Raw genomic sequence first — 17143 nt, 5'->3', positions numbered from 1 at the left:
TTTCATATTTGGTATACAGCATCAACACATGGTCCCATACTGTGGGATTCGATTTCAGGTCTGTCTCTCATCCACTTCCTGTTTGCCGACTTAGTTAAATTTTCAACATTAAATTTTGACATAATTAATGATCAATAGATAGTAGGAAATTTTCGTAACAGTTTTCTCAGCAACTACTTACCACAACCTCTTAATATGTGGTTCACAGCATTGACATGACTTTGGTCCCATATTGTGGGATTCCATTTCAGGTCTGATGCTCATTCTTTTCCGGTTTACCAACTAAGTTAAATTATCAACATCAATGGTCAGACAGTGGTAGAAAATTTAAGTAACATCACAGCCTCAAGATATTTTGTATACATATGCAACCTGGCCTTTTCTGTCTTTGACCCATTTTTTTACAAAGTCAGTAATGTGGTCACATTTGGTTTGTCCCTTTTTGCTCAAGCTGCATAATTTTAAAAATATTTCTAGATGTCTGCTATAAAATGACAAATACATACACTCTTGGCATTGTAGTATCACAAAAGAAAACTTAAACGTATTTTCCTATACAAAACTACATAAACCAAGTAACCAACAAGGTGGGCAAATTTAGAACTCAGGGGCATGAATTTTTAACTTTTGTAGAGGATCACAAGGTGATAATACATGCCAAATATCAAATAGGCATTGTACTTTCTGAGAAGATTTCTTAGACACTTTCATTGTATAAGTCAATGTAAAATACATATAAGTGACCCCCAAGTGATAATACATGCCAAATATCTAAGCTCTGGGCATTCTAGTTTCTAAGAAGGAGATTTTAAGTATTTTATTTTAACTCCTATGACCTACTTATTTATCAGACTGGAACCATTTACATAACTTTTTTAGAGGACCACCTAAGGTTCATTCCTGTAAAGATTGGTCAGAATACATACAGTGGTTAAGGAGAAAATGTTGTTTATAGAAATTGTGGATAACGATGAATGACAGATACACTGCCATCACAAACGCTGGCCTCTGAGCACTTTGTGCTCAGGTGAGTTGACATAATTTTATTGCAATTTATTAATCGAAACAAGCATTAAAGAGCTGGTAAATAAGCACTATGTGGCCACCATTAAAACAAAAGCTACAAAATAAAACTATGTCATATTTGATTTTGTTTTTATACTTTGTATCTAAACTCACTTTAGCCATTATAGCAAGGCATATTGTCTTCCTTATTGGTACACTATGAAGATACTATTGTAGAATGGGCGACCACATAAAATTATGATGAATTATGTCCCTGAAATTTAGAAGAAGCTGTTGGTCACAGACTTTATGTTTAATGGGTCCGAGTCTGATATTACACAGGTGTTGTTTGGTTGTCCACTCATATCAATATTTACAGTTCTCTTCCGCATGAATTACATAAAAAACATAATTATGGCAATTTATATGACTTTATAAGACAGATCAGTTTTGACATTAACCTTTCAGTTTAAACACTAACCAGAAAAACTGACTTAGTAGTGAACAGTACAAACCATGATCTCACAGCAAAGATTTGCCAGCTGATCTTGGTCTCTACTGGTTGCATAGGTAGAATCAGATGCCCTCAGCAGACTGAATTAAAATCACTTTCATTCTTTGAAATTACCTACTTTGAAACAAACAGAAAAGCTTGTAGATAAATATATTATATTTATTACTGTATAAGCTATAACACATGTTCAATATGGGTACCTTATTTATAAGAAACAAACTTCAGACAATGTCAAATTGTGATCAATTCAATCTTGATTTTGTGCAAGTTTCTTGCTAACTAATTGTCCTTTGTTCATTTAAATTGCTTGGTTTCAGGAAGTATAAACATGATATAAAGGATCCTGAGAAAGTTACAGTGATTGGAAATAATAAGTGTTTATACTTGCATGAAATGATACACATGGAATAGTCTATACATGTACATTTACTTGCAAGGCATGGTACAGTGACTCCTTTCATCCACTATGAATTTATTTCCATTAAACACTTTTGTCTTCATTTAAATCATGTCACCTGTCCATGAATACCTGTATTTTGTATCCAATTTCAAATCAAACACAAGACTTTTACATTCAGGACTATTTTTATGTAACCATTTACTGCAGTACACCATTTTTTTCTCAAGTCTTTATGAATTTCTCTTTATGGATTTGTATCCATAAAAAGTATGAGTGCCCTCTGAATTGTGAAATGCTCCCATTTTAGGCTTATTTTATCCTAGATCAAGGTCTCTCTAAATACTTTTCCATTGCCATGTTCCATCTTTGATCTATGACTTGAATGAAGCTGTTAATTTCCATAACTCCTGAGGTTTGAAAAAAAACAACAACAAATTTACACACACATGTCTATATGTATGAAACATACAAGGAATTTATTTTATATGTTCAATAAATGATATATATTTTTATTTAGAATATGTGTAATGTAACTATTCCATGTTCTCACCTGCCATATAAATTTTCACTGATCTATTACTAAACAATTGATTGGTTATTAACACGAAGATGTACATATGAACATTATCTGTACACTAGAACTATCACTAAATGTGATTAATACTCCTGCAAGACTGCTTCGGATATGAGGAAGTTACTAGTAACAGAATACCTTCCAAAAGAATTGAACTAGAGTTCTTGTTGTGGGCAATTAAAGATAGTTGTGGTTCTTGTATGTTGCATTTCCTTTTAATGTGGTTGACCATTGTATGAAGTTGCATTGAATTCTAAACATTAGTTTTTAAGTTGTGCACCGGACAAGGAAAAGGAACAACAGGCAATAACTCTACAAATACTGAAGATTGAGTTATGGTTATTGTACACTGCACTTCCTCTCATTGCCCTTGACCATTGTTTGAAGTTGTATCTAATTCCAACTACTAATTTTCAAGTTATGCACTGGACAAAAAAGTAACAAAGGGCAATAACTGTAATTTGTCCAAATAGAATTATGGTTCTTGTGCACTGCACTTCATCTCACTGCCCTTGACCATTGCAAGAGGTTTCATTGAATTCCAACCATTTTCAATTTTCAAGTTATGCACTGGACAATAAAAGTAACAAAGGGCAAAAACTCTTAAATGAGTCAAGAAAGAGTTTCCTCTCAATATACTTGACCATTGTATGAAATTGTATTAAATTCCAACTAGTAGTTTTCAAGTTATGCTCCGGACAAGGAAAAGTAACAATAAATAGCAATAAATAGTCAAGACAGAGTTATGGTTTTTGTGCACTTCACTTCCTCTTAATGTGCTTGATGATTGTATGAAGTTGTATTGAATTAAAACTAGTAGTTTTCAAGTTATGCTCCGGACAAGGAAAAGTAACAAAGGGCAATAACTCTGTAATTACTTTAGATAGAGTTATGGTTCTTATGCACTGCACTTCCTCTAAATGTGCTTGACCATTGTATGAAGTTGTTTTGAATTCCAACCAGTACTTTTCAAGTTATGCTCCGGACAAGGGAAAGTATCAAAGCTCAATAACTCTATAAATAGTCAAGATAGAGTTATGGTTTTTGTGCACTGCTCTTCCTCTTAATGTGCTTGATGATTGTATGAAGTTGTATTGAATTCCAACTAGTTGTTTTCAAGTTATGCTCCAGACAAGGAAAAGTAACAAAGGGCAATAACTCTATAAATAAGTCAAGATGGAGTTATGGTTATTGTGCACTGCACTTCCTCTAAATGTGCTTGACCATTATATGAAGTTATATTGAATTCCAACTATTAGTCTGGACAAAAGAAAGCTATGGAAAAGTAACAAAGGGAAATAACTCTGTAATTACTTTAGATAGAGTTATGGTTTTTGTGCACTGCAGTTCCCCTTATAGTGCTTGACCATTGTATGAAGTTGTTTTGAATTCCAACCAGTAGTTTTCAAGTAATGCTCAGGAAACATAACAAAGGGCAAAGCTCTGTAATTAGACAAAAAAGAGTTATGGTTCTTGATCATTGTATGAAGTTGTATTGAATTCCAATCATTACTCTTCAAGTTATGCTCCGGACAAGGAAAATGCAACAGACCACTTGAGCGACCAACAGACCGACCACCGAGTGACTCCTATAGAACACCCCCAAAACTTCGTTTCGGGGGTATAATGATGTTATACTGTTTTGATTGTTGGCTTATCAAGTATTTTGTGCCAAAAAATGTTTTATTTTCTTACTTTCTGTTCATAAACATTTCACTTAGATTTCACTAAATAAGATATAGAATAAACAAATATTTTCTTTCTTACAGTCACTAATGGTTTCACATGCTGTGAAAGAAAATCAATATATTTAAAAAAATTCACACAAGTTTATTGAAAAGGTTAAGGAAAGGATCAATCACTCAAAGAACAAGAGGGCCATGATGGCTCTGAGGTCGCTCACCTGTATAAAGGCACCCGGAGCGGAGCCAGTTTAAACCCCGGGGCTTTTATTTGAACAAACTTGGAAGACACCCATTAAAAGATGTTTCACAATGTTAAGTTTTTACTACACACATATAATGAAAAACAATGATGTACCCCCCCCCCCCCGCCCGTCAGGGCCAATTTTAATCCAGGGGCTTTTATTTGAACAAACTTGGTAGACACCAATAAGAAGATGTTTCATGCTAAACATCTAAGCTCTAGCTCATTGGGTTTTTTAAAAGAAGATTTTTTAAGTTTTTACTATACACATATAGTTAAAAACAATGACACCCCTGGGGCGGGGCCAGTTTTGACCCCAGGGCTTTTATTTGAATAAACTTTGTAGACACTTACTAGAAGATGTTTCATGCTTAATATCTAAGCTCTAGCTCATTGGGTTTTTTAAAAGAAGACTTTTTAAGTTTTTACTATACACATACAGTTAAAAACAATGACACCCCTGGGGCGGGACCAGTTTTGACCCCAGGGCTTTTATTTGAACAAACTTGGTAAACACTCACTAGAAGATGTTTCATGCTTAATATCTAAACTCTAGCTATCTTGGTTTTTTCAAAGATTTTTAAGTTTTTGCTATACACTGTCATATAAGGAAAATCAATGACCCCCGGGATGGGGCCAATTTTGACCCCAGGGCTTTTATTTGAACAAACTTTGTAGACACTCACTAGAAGATGTTTCATGCTTAATATCTAAACTCCAGCTATTTGGGTTTTTTCAAAGAAGATTTTTTAAGTTTTTGCTATACACATATAAGGAAAATCAATGACCCCCGGGGCGGGGCCAATTTTGACACCAGGGCTTTTATTTGAACAAACTTGGTAGACACCCATTAGAACATGTTTCATGCTAAATATCTTAGCTCTAGCTCTTTGAGTTCTTTAAAAGAAGATTTTTAAGTTTTTACTAAATGCATATAGGGAAAATCAATGACCCCCTGGGGCGGGGCCAATTTTATCCCCAGGGCTTTGATTTGAACAAACTTGGTAGACACTCATTAGAAGATGTTTCATGCCAAATATCTAAGCTTTAGCTCTTAGGGTTTTTTAAAAGAAGATTTTTTAAGTTTTTCCTATTGGTTGCCATGGCAACCAGAGTTTTTAATGGAATTTAAATTTTTGAACAACTTTGAAAGGGGTCCACCTAAGGATCATTTCTGTAAAGTTTGGTTGCAATTGGCCATGTGGTTTAGGAGGAGATGTTGTTTGAAAAGTTTGACGCCATTTTTTGAAGGACGCACGACGGACGCAGAGTGATGACAAAAGCTCACCCTTGAGCACATTGTGCTCAGTTGAGCTAAAAAGGTATCAGCAATAGTTTTAAATTTACCAATTGTCTAATTCTGTTATACTGGAAAAACTGTGGGAAGCTAGGGTCAATCTCCTCCACTTCAAACAAAGCCTCTGTGTCATCATCATCCCCTGAACAAAGATCGTCGAGTTGAAGACGGAAATAATTGTAACCTGGACTTGTGAAAGTGAGGTCCTCACATGTAAAGACAATCCTAGGAAACAAAAAGATACATATAAAAGTCTAACACTGTCAAATAGTACACATAAGGTTGTTGAATTGATATCCAACAATACAAGATACAATCACTTGACTGAAGTCTTTCAGTAACACAAAATACATAAAAGGACTGAAAATGGATTTGGTATTAACCCTATTATATTGAAAACTGTAAAAGCAAAATAGCTATGATAAATAATTTGAACTTCAAGATCAAGGTAATTCAAGGTCAAGGTCAGATTCAGTTTGAACTCCTTTGCTGTGTTGTGTTCCATTGTTGTTCTGTCAAAGTATGAAGACAATCCATTAATTTACCAATAATAAAGTTATAACTAAAACAAGCAAATTACAATCAAAAATACAATAATTTCACCTTTTTAGGGGTTATAAATGGTCTGAGCAGGATATGCTCATCTCCTTTCCAAAAAAAAGTTTTGATGAAATCAAGAAAGCAATTGCCCAGAAATAGTGTGGAAACTCTAAACATACTAGGGACTATTACTCAGAGCTAAATAATCTGACAGGGCATGCAAAGGATATGCACATCTTCTGTTAACAAATAATCATTGAAATCAAGATTTGAAGTTACGGACATAGCCCTTAAACAAAATTCAGTAGACAGCAAGGCCAGTCTACCCTCTGTGCAATCCTACCAGACTCTATACTGCTGATATTTCATTTTTTGCTCTTTTTTTTTTAAATATTTTAAAATCCCTGCAACTTTGATTGGACTGTTCTAAATTCAAAATTGGGCAAATCCATTATATAACGTCAGCAAGTTATGGGTAAAAAAAGCTGATATCTACAAAATAATAGTTTAATGTTTATATTTTGAAAAATGAAAAATGTACGTGTATGTATTCTACCTCTTCTCCAAACCAATGTACAGAGTTTTACAAGGAGGGTGGGTCATGATCTGTTTCACTATGTTGAAGAATGCATCAGTGATGTCAAAGTCATAAATCACTGTAAATGAAAAAAACATTTTGTCATATATGAACTTAGTTTCAACAAACTTACCAAAATAATGATGCAGAAAACTCCTTTCTGTTTAGCGACATCCCATCACTAAAACTTTTGTAATTTCTAAGTACACTTGCACTCTTTCTGAACATTAACTAAGACCAATTTTAACTACATTGTAAATTGTAAAATTCATATTTATTTCCTTTTATCCTATGGAACTGTAAAACTGTTTTTAACTTTTCAGAAACTAATAAATGTAAGATGGTTTGTTAGGTCTTTATGGTTGTACTATTAAAATTTTGCACATTATATTTTCTATTATCACAGTCTTCACTTATGGCAGTTTAAAAAGAGTTGAAATAAAAGTAATTACCATCAGCAGCTATCAGAATATCACTGCTGTTGATTCTTTCTATATCCTCTTTAGTAAGACTGAATAAAGAGCTGTCCTCTGAAATTATCAATACATTCAAGAAAGGTAAAACTGCTAAGTGATTAGTTAATGCATTTACAAAATGTATTTAAATTTTTATAAACATCCATTTCACTTCAATAACATTATACTGTAGTATGTGGGTCTTATAACAGCCTAAAGGCCCATTATGCCTCAGATAATCCTTTCATATTAATATCTCAAAAGCATTTAATTTTTGTAGTCTTAAAAAAGTTACTCATTGGCCAATCACCTAAACTATCTTTTTCATCCAATTAGTACAGTATTAGTGATTCAGTTTGGAAGTAAAAAAACAGTTTATACTACTTTGTTTACATTTTGTTACTTTTATGACAGATAATTTCACATTTACAACTACTTTCTTCAGGTTAAAAGCAGCTAACATGGGCTCATTTATTTGTTTCTGAGGGATAATGTGCCTCATAATGTACATATTCATAATTTTTTTTATATAATGTATAATGGGTACTTTTTAAAAATCATATTACTTATGCAAAGTATAGAATTTGCAACATGTGATACAAATTCTTACATGAAAATACCAAATAATCTGTATCATCCAATTAAAATTATAGATATATACATTAAAACATACATAATTTATCATGTCTGTCAAATGATGAATGTTTGGCATTACAAGACGGTGACCTTGCATCTGTCACCATATGTTTTTATTGAAAATGCTGCATACTGATTAGATCATAACCCTGGAGCTTTATCTCAAAACTCTCTGGAAAACATTATATTTTAATAAGGGAACTTTTGATTATCAAATTTCAATTCATTTGACCCTTATGCAGCTAGTTACATGTATGCTGCTGAAATCATAATGGACAAGCTTTTGTCATCTATTAAGAGCCAGACCAGCCTGAGCAGTCAGGCTATTATTTTAGCTTACTTTAAATTTAACCTTAATATCCCCAAAACTGATTATAGAGACCAAAAAGTCCATTTTTAAAAATCTTATTAGGTTTAGTGATAAAATTAAAATATTTACAAAATCATTACTTCCTCAGAGATGCCATAAGTTTTTATGAAATGCCTGTTGAGAGTTCAATTAAATTTTGAGCTCAGTCCTGTCACTTGTGACAAACTAATTAGTGTCTAACCCTGAACCTGCTGTAACAAACTAAGTGTTTAGCTTTTGCCAGGCCAGTCTGCACTTATATGTATAGCTGAATATTTGTATTTTGATATTGAAATCCCTTAAATTATGAATAGACTATTCCAATCTAAAGCAGGGCAAAATGCATTTAATAAATTCAGTAAGAAAAGTGTTAAATTATAAAGGCAAAGAATGGAATTATTTGTTACAAACCAAAAATAGACATCAGGAAACTTCACCACTTTGTCATCAAGACTGAAGTTCTTATGTATACTCAAGGCAGATATACAAGAATTTACTTATGGTGAAATAACCCAGAAATACTAGGATTCAGTAATTGTAATTCTCAAAATAAGAATCAAACCCTGTTCCTATTGGTAAACTTCATGCATCTCAAAGATATGAATATTAAATGATTTGCTATAGCTAATCAATGTATAGAGAACCCATTTATTTGCTTTTTCTATTTTACAAACCTTCCATTCCTTTAAACCAGTCCAATTCTTTGACATGTACATCACACAGTTGTCTAGGAAGAGTTGGGCAAGTCCTGGCTGTTAAAATATTGCTCTCTGCCAGTGATAAAATCTTCTCCCCAGTATCTAAGAAATATAAGTTTGTATTATAGTTCTATTTTCACTTATATAACATTCAAGAAGGAATATATAAAACAAATTTCTTTTGATTTAACTTAGAGCACCTCATATAATATCACTTTTGTACTTTAGACATTCTTTTGAAATTAAGAAAATCAAAATTTGTCACACAATTCTTTTATAATAGGCTTAATATGTTTCATTTTACTATATTTAACACCTATGGTGGTTTACACTTAATTCCAAATAATGACATTAAACAACATCAAATACTTTAACATGCACTGCCAAATTTCATTTATCAAAATCTTTGCTGAATAAAGATTCCAAAGTTGTAAAAAAAACACCACCACCACCACCAACAACACAATATTACCAGTACAGTACACCATCTTTGCATACATGGCAGCAACAATACTGGACAGTCCTACACCTGCTCCCAAATCTACTATGACCTTGTCATCAAAGTTGCCATGGTTACATATAATATAGTCACTTAGTAACAGAGAACCATGCCATACCTAAAAACAAAGATGAAGTACATCAAGCTTTTATTTGCCAAAGAAAGGCTAAGTTTCTCAAAACTGTCTAGAGAAAGAACAAAATATTATAAAATGACTTTCAAGTTAAGATAGTCCTAAATAAATGTACACAACATAATAAACTCAGCCACTAAACAGTCCTAAAATAAATGAAATAAACTCAGCCAACTTAAATACATTTCACATGTTAGTAAGATCTTTTCAGAACAACTTTTTAAAGTTATAACAGTCTTAAGATGTCAACTTGTTAGAGATTCTATCAATGCTTATAAATATGAAGCAATTTCTATTATGTTGTTATACTAAATAAAAATTCATAATGTTGGAAATTAAATACATGTGGCTTAAAGTAACATACCTGTTCACCTACATTATTTAATTCTGTAGACAAACTGTGCTCTGCAATAAATTCAAAATTATGATTTCTAGTATCTTCTAGTAAAAGAATGTCTTAAATTTTTTAAAGGCTATACCCTTAAATATCTAAGTATACAGTATGTACTTCTCCAGCTTTTATCTTGGAAATAATGCTTGTGTGGGCATCATGGATTTGAATATAAACATACATGAACTTTTGTCAGCTGTATACATTTGTACAGTTATACTTAATATTGGCATAGACAAACCATTATTCCTGCCTCAGCAGTAAAAAGATTACAGTAACAAAGCTCAATTTCTTTTATACATGAAGCTTACAATTCTACAAGGTTATTGAGATTTTATTACTTTGTACATAAATAGTTTTGAAGCCAGCAGGACCTGGACATTTAATATCTGATATTACAAATAAATACAAAGTTAACATGTGTGAGTTTTGAACTGAAATAAAGTAACTATATTTGCATTGTAACAACATATTTTTGTAATTAATCATAATCAATAAATTAATATATCCATGTATTAAAAGGACTCCACTGAGCTTTAAAAGCCTAAATACATAACATTTGAATTTCTTACATAAATGAGCTGGGGCTCAGAACAAGAACTATTTAATACCCCACAAGACTGCTTCAGAAATGAGGAAGTTACAGAATACCTTGTTAAAGAATTGAAAAAGAGTTATGGTTGTGGGCAATTAAATATTGTTGTGGTTTTTGTATGTTGCATTTCCTTACAATATGGTTGACCATTGATGAAGTTTTATTGAATTACTTTGTAATAAATCCAGAAAGAGTTATGCTTCTTGAGCACTGCACTTCCTCTCATTGCGCTTGACCATTGAATGAAGTTGCATTGAATTCTAAACATTAGTTTTAAGTTATGCACTGGACAAGGAAAGGGAACAAAGGGTAATAACTCTACAAATACTGAAGATGGAGTTATGGTTATTGTACACTGCACTTCCTCTCATTTCGCTTGACCATGTATGAAGTTTGTATTGAATTCCAACTACTAGTTTTTCAAGTTATGCACTGGACAAAAAAGTAACAAAAACACTTCATCTCACTGCCCTTGACCATTGTATGAAGTTTCATTGAATTCCAAACAATAATTTTCAAGTTATGCACTGGACATTTAAAAGTAACCAAGGGCAAAAACTCTTAAATGAGTCAAGAAAGAGTTATAGTTTCTGTGCACTGCGCTTCCTCTCAATATGCTTGACCATTGTATGAAATTGTATTGAATTCCAAATAGTACTTTTCAAGTTATGCTCTGGACAAGAAAAAAGCAATGGAAAAGTAACAAAGGGTAATAACTCTGTAATTACTTTAGACAGAGTTATGGTTCTTATGTGCTACACTTCCTCTTATTGTGCTTGACCATTGTATGAAGTTGTTTTGAATTCCAACCAGTAGTTTTCAAGTTATGCCACGGACAAGGAAAAGTAACAAAGGGGAATAACTCTTTAATGAGTCATGATGGAGTTATGGTTCTTGTGCACTGCACTTCCTCTCAATGTGCTTGACCATTGTATGAAGTTATATTGAATTCCAACCATTAGAGACAAGGAAAATGCAACGGACGTCTGGACCGACCGACCGACCGACCACCGGGTGACTCCTATATACCCACCCAAACTTCGTTTTTGGGGGTATAAATATATGCAAAGACAGTTAAGAAATATACTTTGAAATAAATTGAAAATCGTATGTTTATGCTTTTTTTAGCACGATTTGAGTGAAAAGCATTTAAAAGCTTTTCATTTTGGGTCATTTTTTTACAATTTGAATAATTATTCTGAAAAAACGAAGTGTGCGTATTATCTGAAATTTTGCACAAAGATTAGTCTGTGGTCTAAAGTTACATCAAATGGTACATTTATCTGGAAAAAAATATTTTCAGACCAAACATTTCAAAAAATCTCAGTGGAGTCCCTTTAACTGTTAAGTTATACCTACTTATATTTATATAATAAATAGATGAATCATAATCATTGTCTTTGACTGTGTCCGAGACCTCACTAGCTTTTCTGAAACTTTCTGCATTATCACTAATTCCTGTCTTGACTTCTTTCTGCACATCTTCACCTGAATGTTGCTCTTTGACACAGTTCTTGCACATCTTAACTCTATCATTGACAAGTCTTTCTGAGTTTACAATTACATTTTTTCCTGATGTGTCAAATTCAAAAGGTCTCTTTTGACTTTCATAATTTGCATTACAATGTTGACATGCTTGTATTGAACTTTGAATTGTTTCTATCAATTTGTCACGAGGTGTATTTTCTGTTTCACAATCTAAATCATCCTTGATGTTATCCTCAGCATTTAAAATTGAGCTCATATTACCAGTATTACTTCCCTTTTCTAACTTTATTTTCTTCCTAACTGGAGTCTCTTCACTATTATCTTTAATTTCAAAGGAGTCTACATCTTTATATTCATCTTCCTGTGTGTCTATCTCCTTGCTCAAAGGCCTGTGGCTGTCTTCATTGAGTTTTAAACTTTGACAAGAGTGTCTTTCTAATATCAAGTCCCCATCTTCATCTAGTTTTAAACTTTGACATGAGTGTCTGTCTAATATCAAATCTCTATCGTCATCAAGTTTTAAACTTTGACAGGGGTGTCTATCTAATATCAAGTCCCCATCTTCATCAAACTTCTCTTTTTGATCCTCAGTTCTTCTATACTCTCTATGATATGCATCCTTTTCTTCTTCATGTCCAAATCTAGTGTCAGATTCTGTGCATTTATCGTTTAATTCAGTGTTCACATTTTCATTTGTTTTTAATTTTACAGCCTTCCTGTTGCAGTAATGCCCTTCTGACTTGGCTTTTAAATTGTGAAGATTTATCTTAAATCTTGTCACTGAAAGATATAATAATATGTTAATTTAGTTTCTGAGATACATGTATGGATGAAAATCCTTAAAAATAATCAGGTGTAAATGTATTCTCACCTTAATTAGTGCAGTAACGGGAAAACAGTAAACTCCTATTAAATCTAAATAGAAGTTAACCTGTTAGTACACTTAAGTGACAATACATGTGGCTACTAGTAAATATAAGCTTGCTATATTCAATTCTGTTGTAAAAAAAGCTAGCTTGCTACCGGAGACTATCTGAAATTACTTTGCATGAAACTACAATTAATACACTAATTTAATGGCCCTGTCAATGTTCGCAAAGTTGATTTAACTTGGCATTTGTGACCTGACCAAATTCATGCACAGAAATGCTGTTATAAATATTAATTTACAGATCTAGTCACTTGATGATGTTTTAAATTAATTTAATATCATTATAAAGTAATTTATTACATTATTTTCTTGCAGATGCTATTTAACTAAAAAGAAACTTACCTGCATTATCAGAGTTTGGTAAAACTTGAAACTGGCAGTCAGTGTGCACCTCTGACAGTACATGTGCATTTGCATCTTGTACATATGACTGGGAAAGCATTTTACTTTTGGAATTTCCCAAATCTAAAAATAGATATTGGATTTCGTACCCAATTTGGTACGTAATTAAATTTTTTCTAAGCATATCTATTATAAAAACCAAGGAAAGTTTGTTTGTTGTTTTTTTTACTAAGAAATCTAAACGGTTTAGCTTTTACAATAATTGATTGTATCACAGATCTATTAAGTCTCTGATTGTATCGACATCAAATTTAAGAAAAGGGAACTAACTCTCCTGAAACAACAACAACAACTATTACAACAACAACAAAAAATTCGTCAAAACGTGGTGCAACTAACACTGACTAAGTTTAAAAGCATTCTGTGATTCCTCGTAGCTCTTTAAATATTTGAAAAGGTAGGATATTATGAATCAACACTTCAAGTAAAGCGATGCGATACAGAAACCTGTTTTGGTGTTGTGTATGATAAAGAGTTAAGCTTTCTCTCAGTATATTTCAACACATTGTTTGACACTGAATGTATTTAAATTTATCTGTTTATGGTTAAACCTACCACCTGCCACGAGTCAGAAATACACTGAGATACGCAATCGGTAGTCTTTACTCGCAATTCTACTGATAAGAAAAGCCTTTGAAAATGTCAATCCGTGTTTTATAAATAATTTCATAATAACAATAAATAGTGATAACACAAACCTTAATATTAATAATTAAAAAGTGGGCCAAGTTGACCCATGCCGAGTTGGAATAGGGCCGAGCTGACTCGGGGGCCGAGTACGTTTTAGGGCCGAGCTGACCCGGATTCAGTTAAGTTTTGTAGTTCTACAAGTTCTACTGTAAATAGGATTTGGAGTCGTCCTTTAGTCAGCTCGGCCTGTGGTCAACTTTAACGTCACATCATATTGTGCCGTTGTCAATTAGTCCTGACGAATAACAGACTGTTTTACCCATTGCCAGTTCGCGCCTGAATGATACTAATTATAACCTGTCTATACCATGGGTTGCAGGAATTATTATATTTTTATTGAGGTCCTTCAAGATCATTGATTCCAAATTATAACTTTTAGTTGAGAGTTGTTGCACCTTTCATCATCTCTCACAAACAGACTCCATCCAACCTACACTGCATTTTTTCACCTTTTTTCTTGTGTTGTTTTCCTTTTTCCAGAATTTTACATCATGAATTCAATGTTGAAGCATGGCTTTAATATAAGGAATTCATTGGAAAATCTAAACTTTATAGTCCCACAAATCCCCAGGGTAGGGGAGGGAGGGCGACTGGTATGTAACACCATGACTAGTAGACATACACACATAGTTACAAAAGCTGGGTCAAAAGCAACAAAGAATTATTGCACTTTATGCTTAAATCCTACCACTTAATAATACCTAATGAACATAACAAAGAATTATTGCATGTTACACCCTGTCCTACTACCTTTGGTCCTATAAGTGCTTACCAATTCATTCATGAGTACATCTGTAATAGTTGATTCATATGACAAACCAATTTCATGTCCAGTTGGACTGACTTACTTATAACTAACGGAAATACTCCAATCCTGCTTAATTTTAATTGGGAAATCAAGTGAACTGTGTGTTTTGAGGATATCAGAATTTCAATATACATTTGTATTGTTATGTGAAGAATAGCCTACTACAGAAAAATCCTTCTTATAAAAGCATAATCATTATGTAGATTTTTTTCAAGATAAAATTTAAATTATCAAAACCCCTCTCTTATGTATATTTTAGGTGTTGCTGTAAAAGGACACAAAAATGCCAAAGGCACCTAAAGCAGTTGTTGGAAAATCCAAGAAGGTGGTACATCCCAACAGTCGACATGCACTGTACATTCAAAAGCAAAATAATCGCGAACATAGGCTAATGAAAAACAAAGCAGAATCGGCAATTAAGCAGGAACATCTTCAGCAAAAGCTTCTGTGGTACCAGACAAACTTGGATTCTCAGAAGTCTATGTATACTAAGAATGAAGTAGCAGAGTTGACTTGCACATACCTAGAAAGATTTAATGATGAGCTGGAACAGATAGGCATTGTAAATTCTGTTGGAAATAGGCAAACAAAACAGCACCAGGCTCGTGAAGCTGCCATCAAAATATCGAAGGAAAGAGAAAACCATGAGTTTGATACCATAGGTATTGAGGTGCCTGACCTGTTAAATGGAAAGAATTTGGAATATTTTCGAAATTGGACAGGGGAAATTAGATTCTTTCCAAACATAAAGCTTAGGAAATCTAAAAGGTCAGACTTGAAAGAAAAAACAGAGAAAATTGATGAGAGTGAAATTAATGAAGAACTACCAGACTATGATGACTGTGTGGGAAATGATAAAGATACTGTTAATGCTTCTGATGATCTACCAGACTATGTTGATACTGACACTAGTTGATTGGACATTGTTTTGAATCATTATTTTAGTACATATACTTTCTTAATAAATGGTTAAAGCATGATTGCATACAATTTATGAGTTAGAGTACTGCAGTTATATTTACCATCAGAATTTGATGCGGTGTCATGGTTTTAAAACAAAGAAGTTTTCTTGAATGATGTATTTGGTTAGAAGAACATATACTTTAGTCTGCATAAACCAAATACATGTAATTACAAAATCAGCAGTTAGAAAATCTTGTCCGGCAAAATACATATTACTGTAATGCATCAAGTCTTTTTAAATAACTTGGCATGATGAGACAGTGTGTCATGTGCAAGACAAAGACCTCAAGGTCAAGGTCACACTTACAGGTCAAAGATGAGCAGTCTTCCTGGTCATGCATCAAGGGATTTTGAAGTTAGTTGGTTAGTGTTGAAGTTAGAACTTATGTTCTTCCAGTTTATGCTCCAGTACAGACTATCATTTTAAAATCAAGGCATCTCATTCTGTCCTCTTACTTTAAAAGGTCTTTTATTGGAAACTAGAAATGTGTCCATAGAACACGGGTGCCCCCACACTCCACCGATTTGTCAATCTTATGTCTCTAGGTCAAATTTTTTTTTTGGCTACATCTGCCCAAGTTGAAAACTAAAAATCTTGAATTAAGTAAATGGCAAATACTACAAATACTGAATAAATCCACAAGAGAACCCCAAAGTGCATAAGTACACATGCTGACCAACATTCTTGTAAACTTTCAGGCCTACAGGTCATAAACTTTTTGAATTACGTGCAACACAAGTTAAATATTGTAAATTTTTACTAAGTCAAGGGCAATAACTAAAAATACTAAAATATCCACACGAAAATACCCAGGTGCACAACTACACATGCTGAGCAACATTCCTGTAAGGTTTCATGACTCTAGGTGAAATACTTTTTTGAGTTACGTGTGACACAAGCTGAAAATTGCAAGTTTTTACTAAGTCAAGGGCAATAACTCTAAAAATACTAAAAATATCCACACGAAAATACCCAGGTGCACAACTACACCTGCTGATCAACATTCCTGTAAGGTTTCATGACACAAGGTCAAATATTTTTTTAGTTACGCGCTATACAATTTGAAAATTGGAAATTTTTTCTAAGTCAAGGGCAAGGGGGTTCATTACCATTTTTCTTTTATTATGAAATTAAATAAAAAGGTTATTTTTTTCGTCCCGGCTCGTGAAAATATGTGGCATTTTATCATGTTGAGTGAAAATATATTCCATATTTCACGAAAACGAAAAAATATCCTCTTAGTATTGAACTTCTCACTGTTCTTTTAAAAA

At 33.0% G+C, this 17143-nt stretch overlaps 2 protein-coding genes across 2 annotated transcripts; one reads left to right on the top strand and one right to left on the bottom strand.

The window, feature by feature from the left end:
- Window positions 1–1664: 1664 nt before the first annotated feature.
- LOC132731167 (uncharacterized) lies at window positions 1665–13686 on the bottom strand. The gene is made up of 9 exons (XM_060717293.1): window positions 13351–13686; window positions 11949–12857; window positions 9968–10008; window positions 9444–9588; window positions 8948–9073; window positions 7286–7363; window positions 6813–6912; window positions 5767–5941; window positions 1665–2326 (listed from the first exon to the last, which is right to left on the bottom strand). Exons 1-9 carry the CDS (start codon window positions 13532–13534, stop codon window positions 2291–2293), a joined length of 1794 nt encoding a protein of 597 aa, XP_060573276.1. The 5' UTR covers window positions 13535–13686; the 3' UTR covers window positions 1665–2290.
- LOC132731170 (translation machinery-associated protein 16-like) lies at window positions 13680–15898 on the top strand. Its single transcript, XM_060717297.1, has 2 exons — window positions 13680–13807; window positions 15168–15898. The coding sequence occupies exon 2, from the start codon at window positions 15192–15194 to the stop codon at window positions 15822–15824; it is 633 nt and encodes a 210-aa protein (XP_060573280.1). The 5' UTR covers window positions 13680–13807; window positions 15168–15191; the 3' UTR covers window positions 15825–15898.
- The last annotated feature ends 1245 nt before the right edge of the window (window positions 15899–17143 follow it).

This window comes from Ruditapes philippinarum, unplaced genomic scaffold, assembly GCF_026571515.1.
Source record: "Ruditapes philippinarum isolate M1 unplaced genomic scaffold, ASM2657151v2 ctg1864_1_1_1_1, whole genome shotgun sequence".
Lineage (NCBI taxonomy): Eukaryota > Metazoa > Mollusca > Bivalvia > Venerida > Veneridae > Ruditapes > Ruditapes philippinarum.
This window is presented reverse-complemented; position numbering and strand designations above follow the sequence as displayed.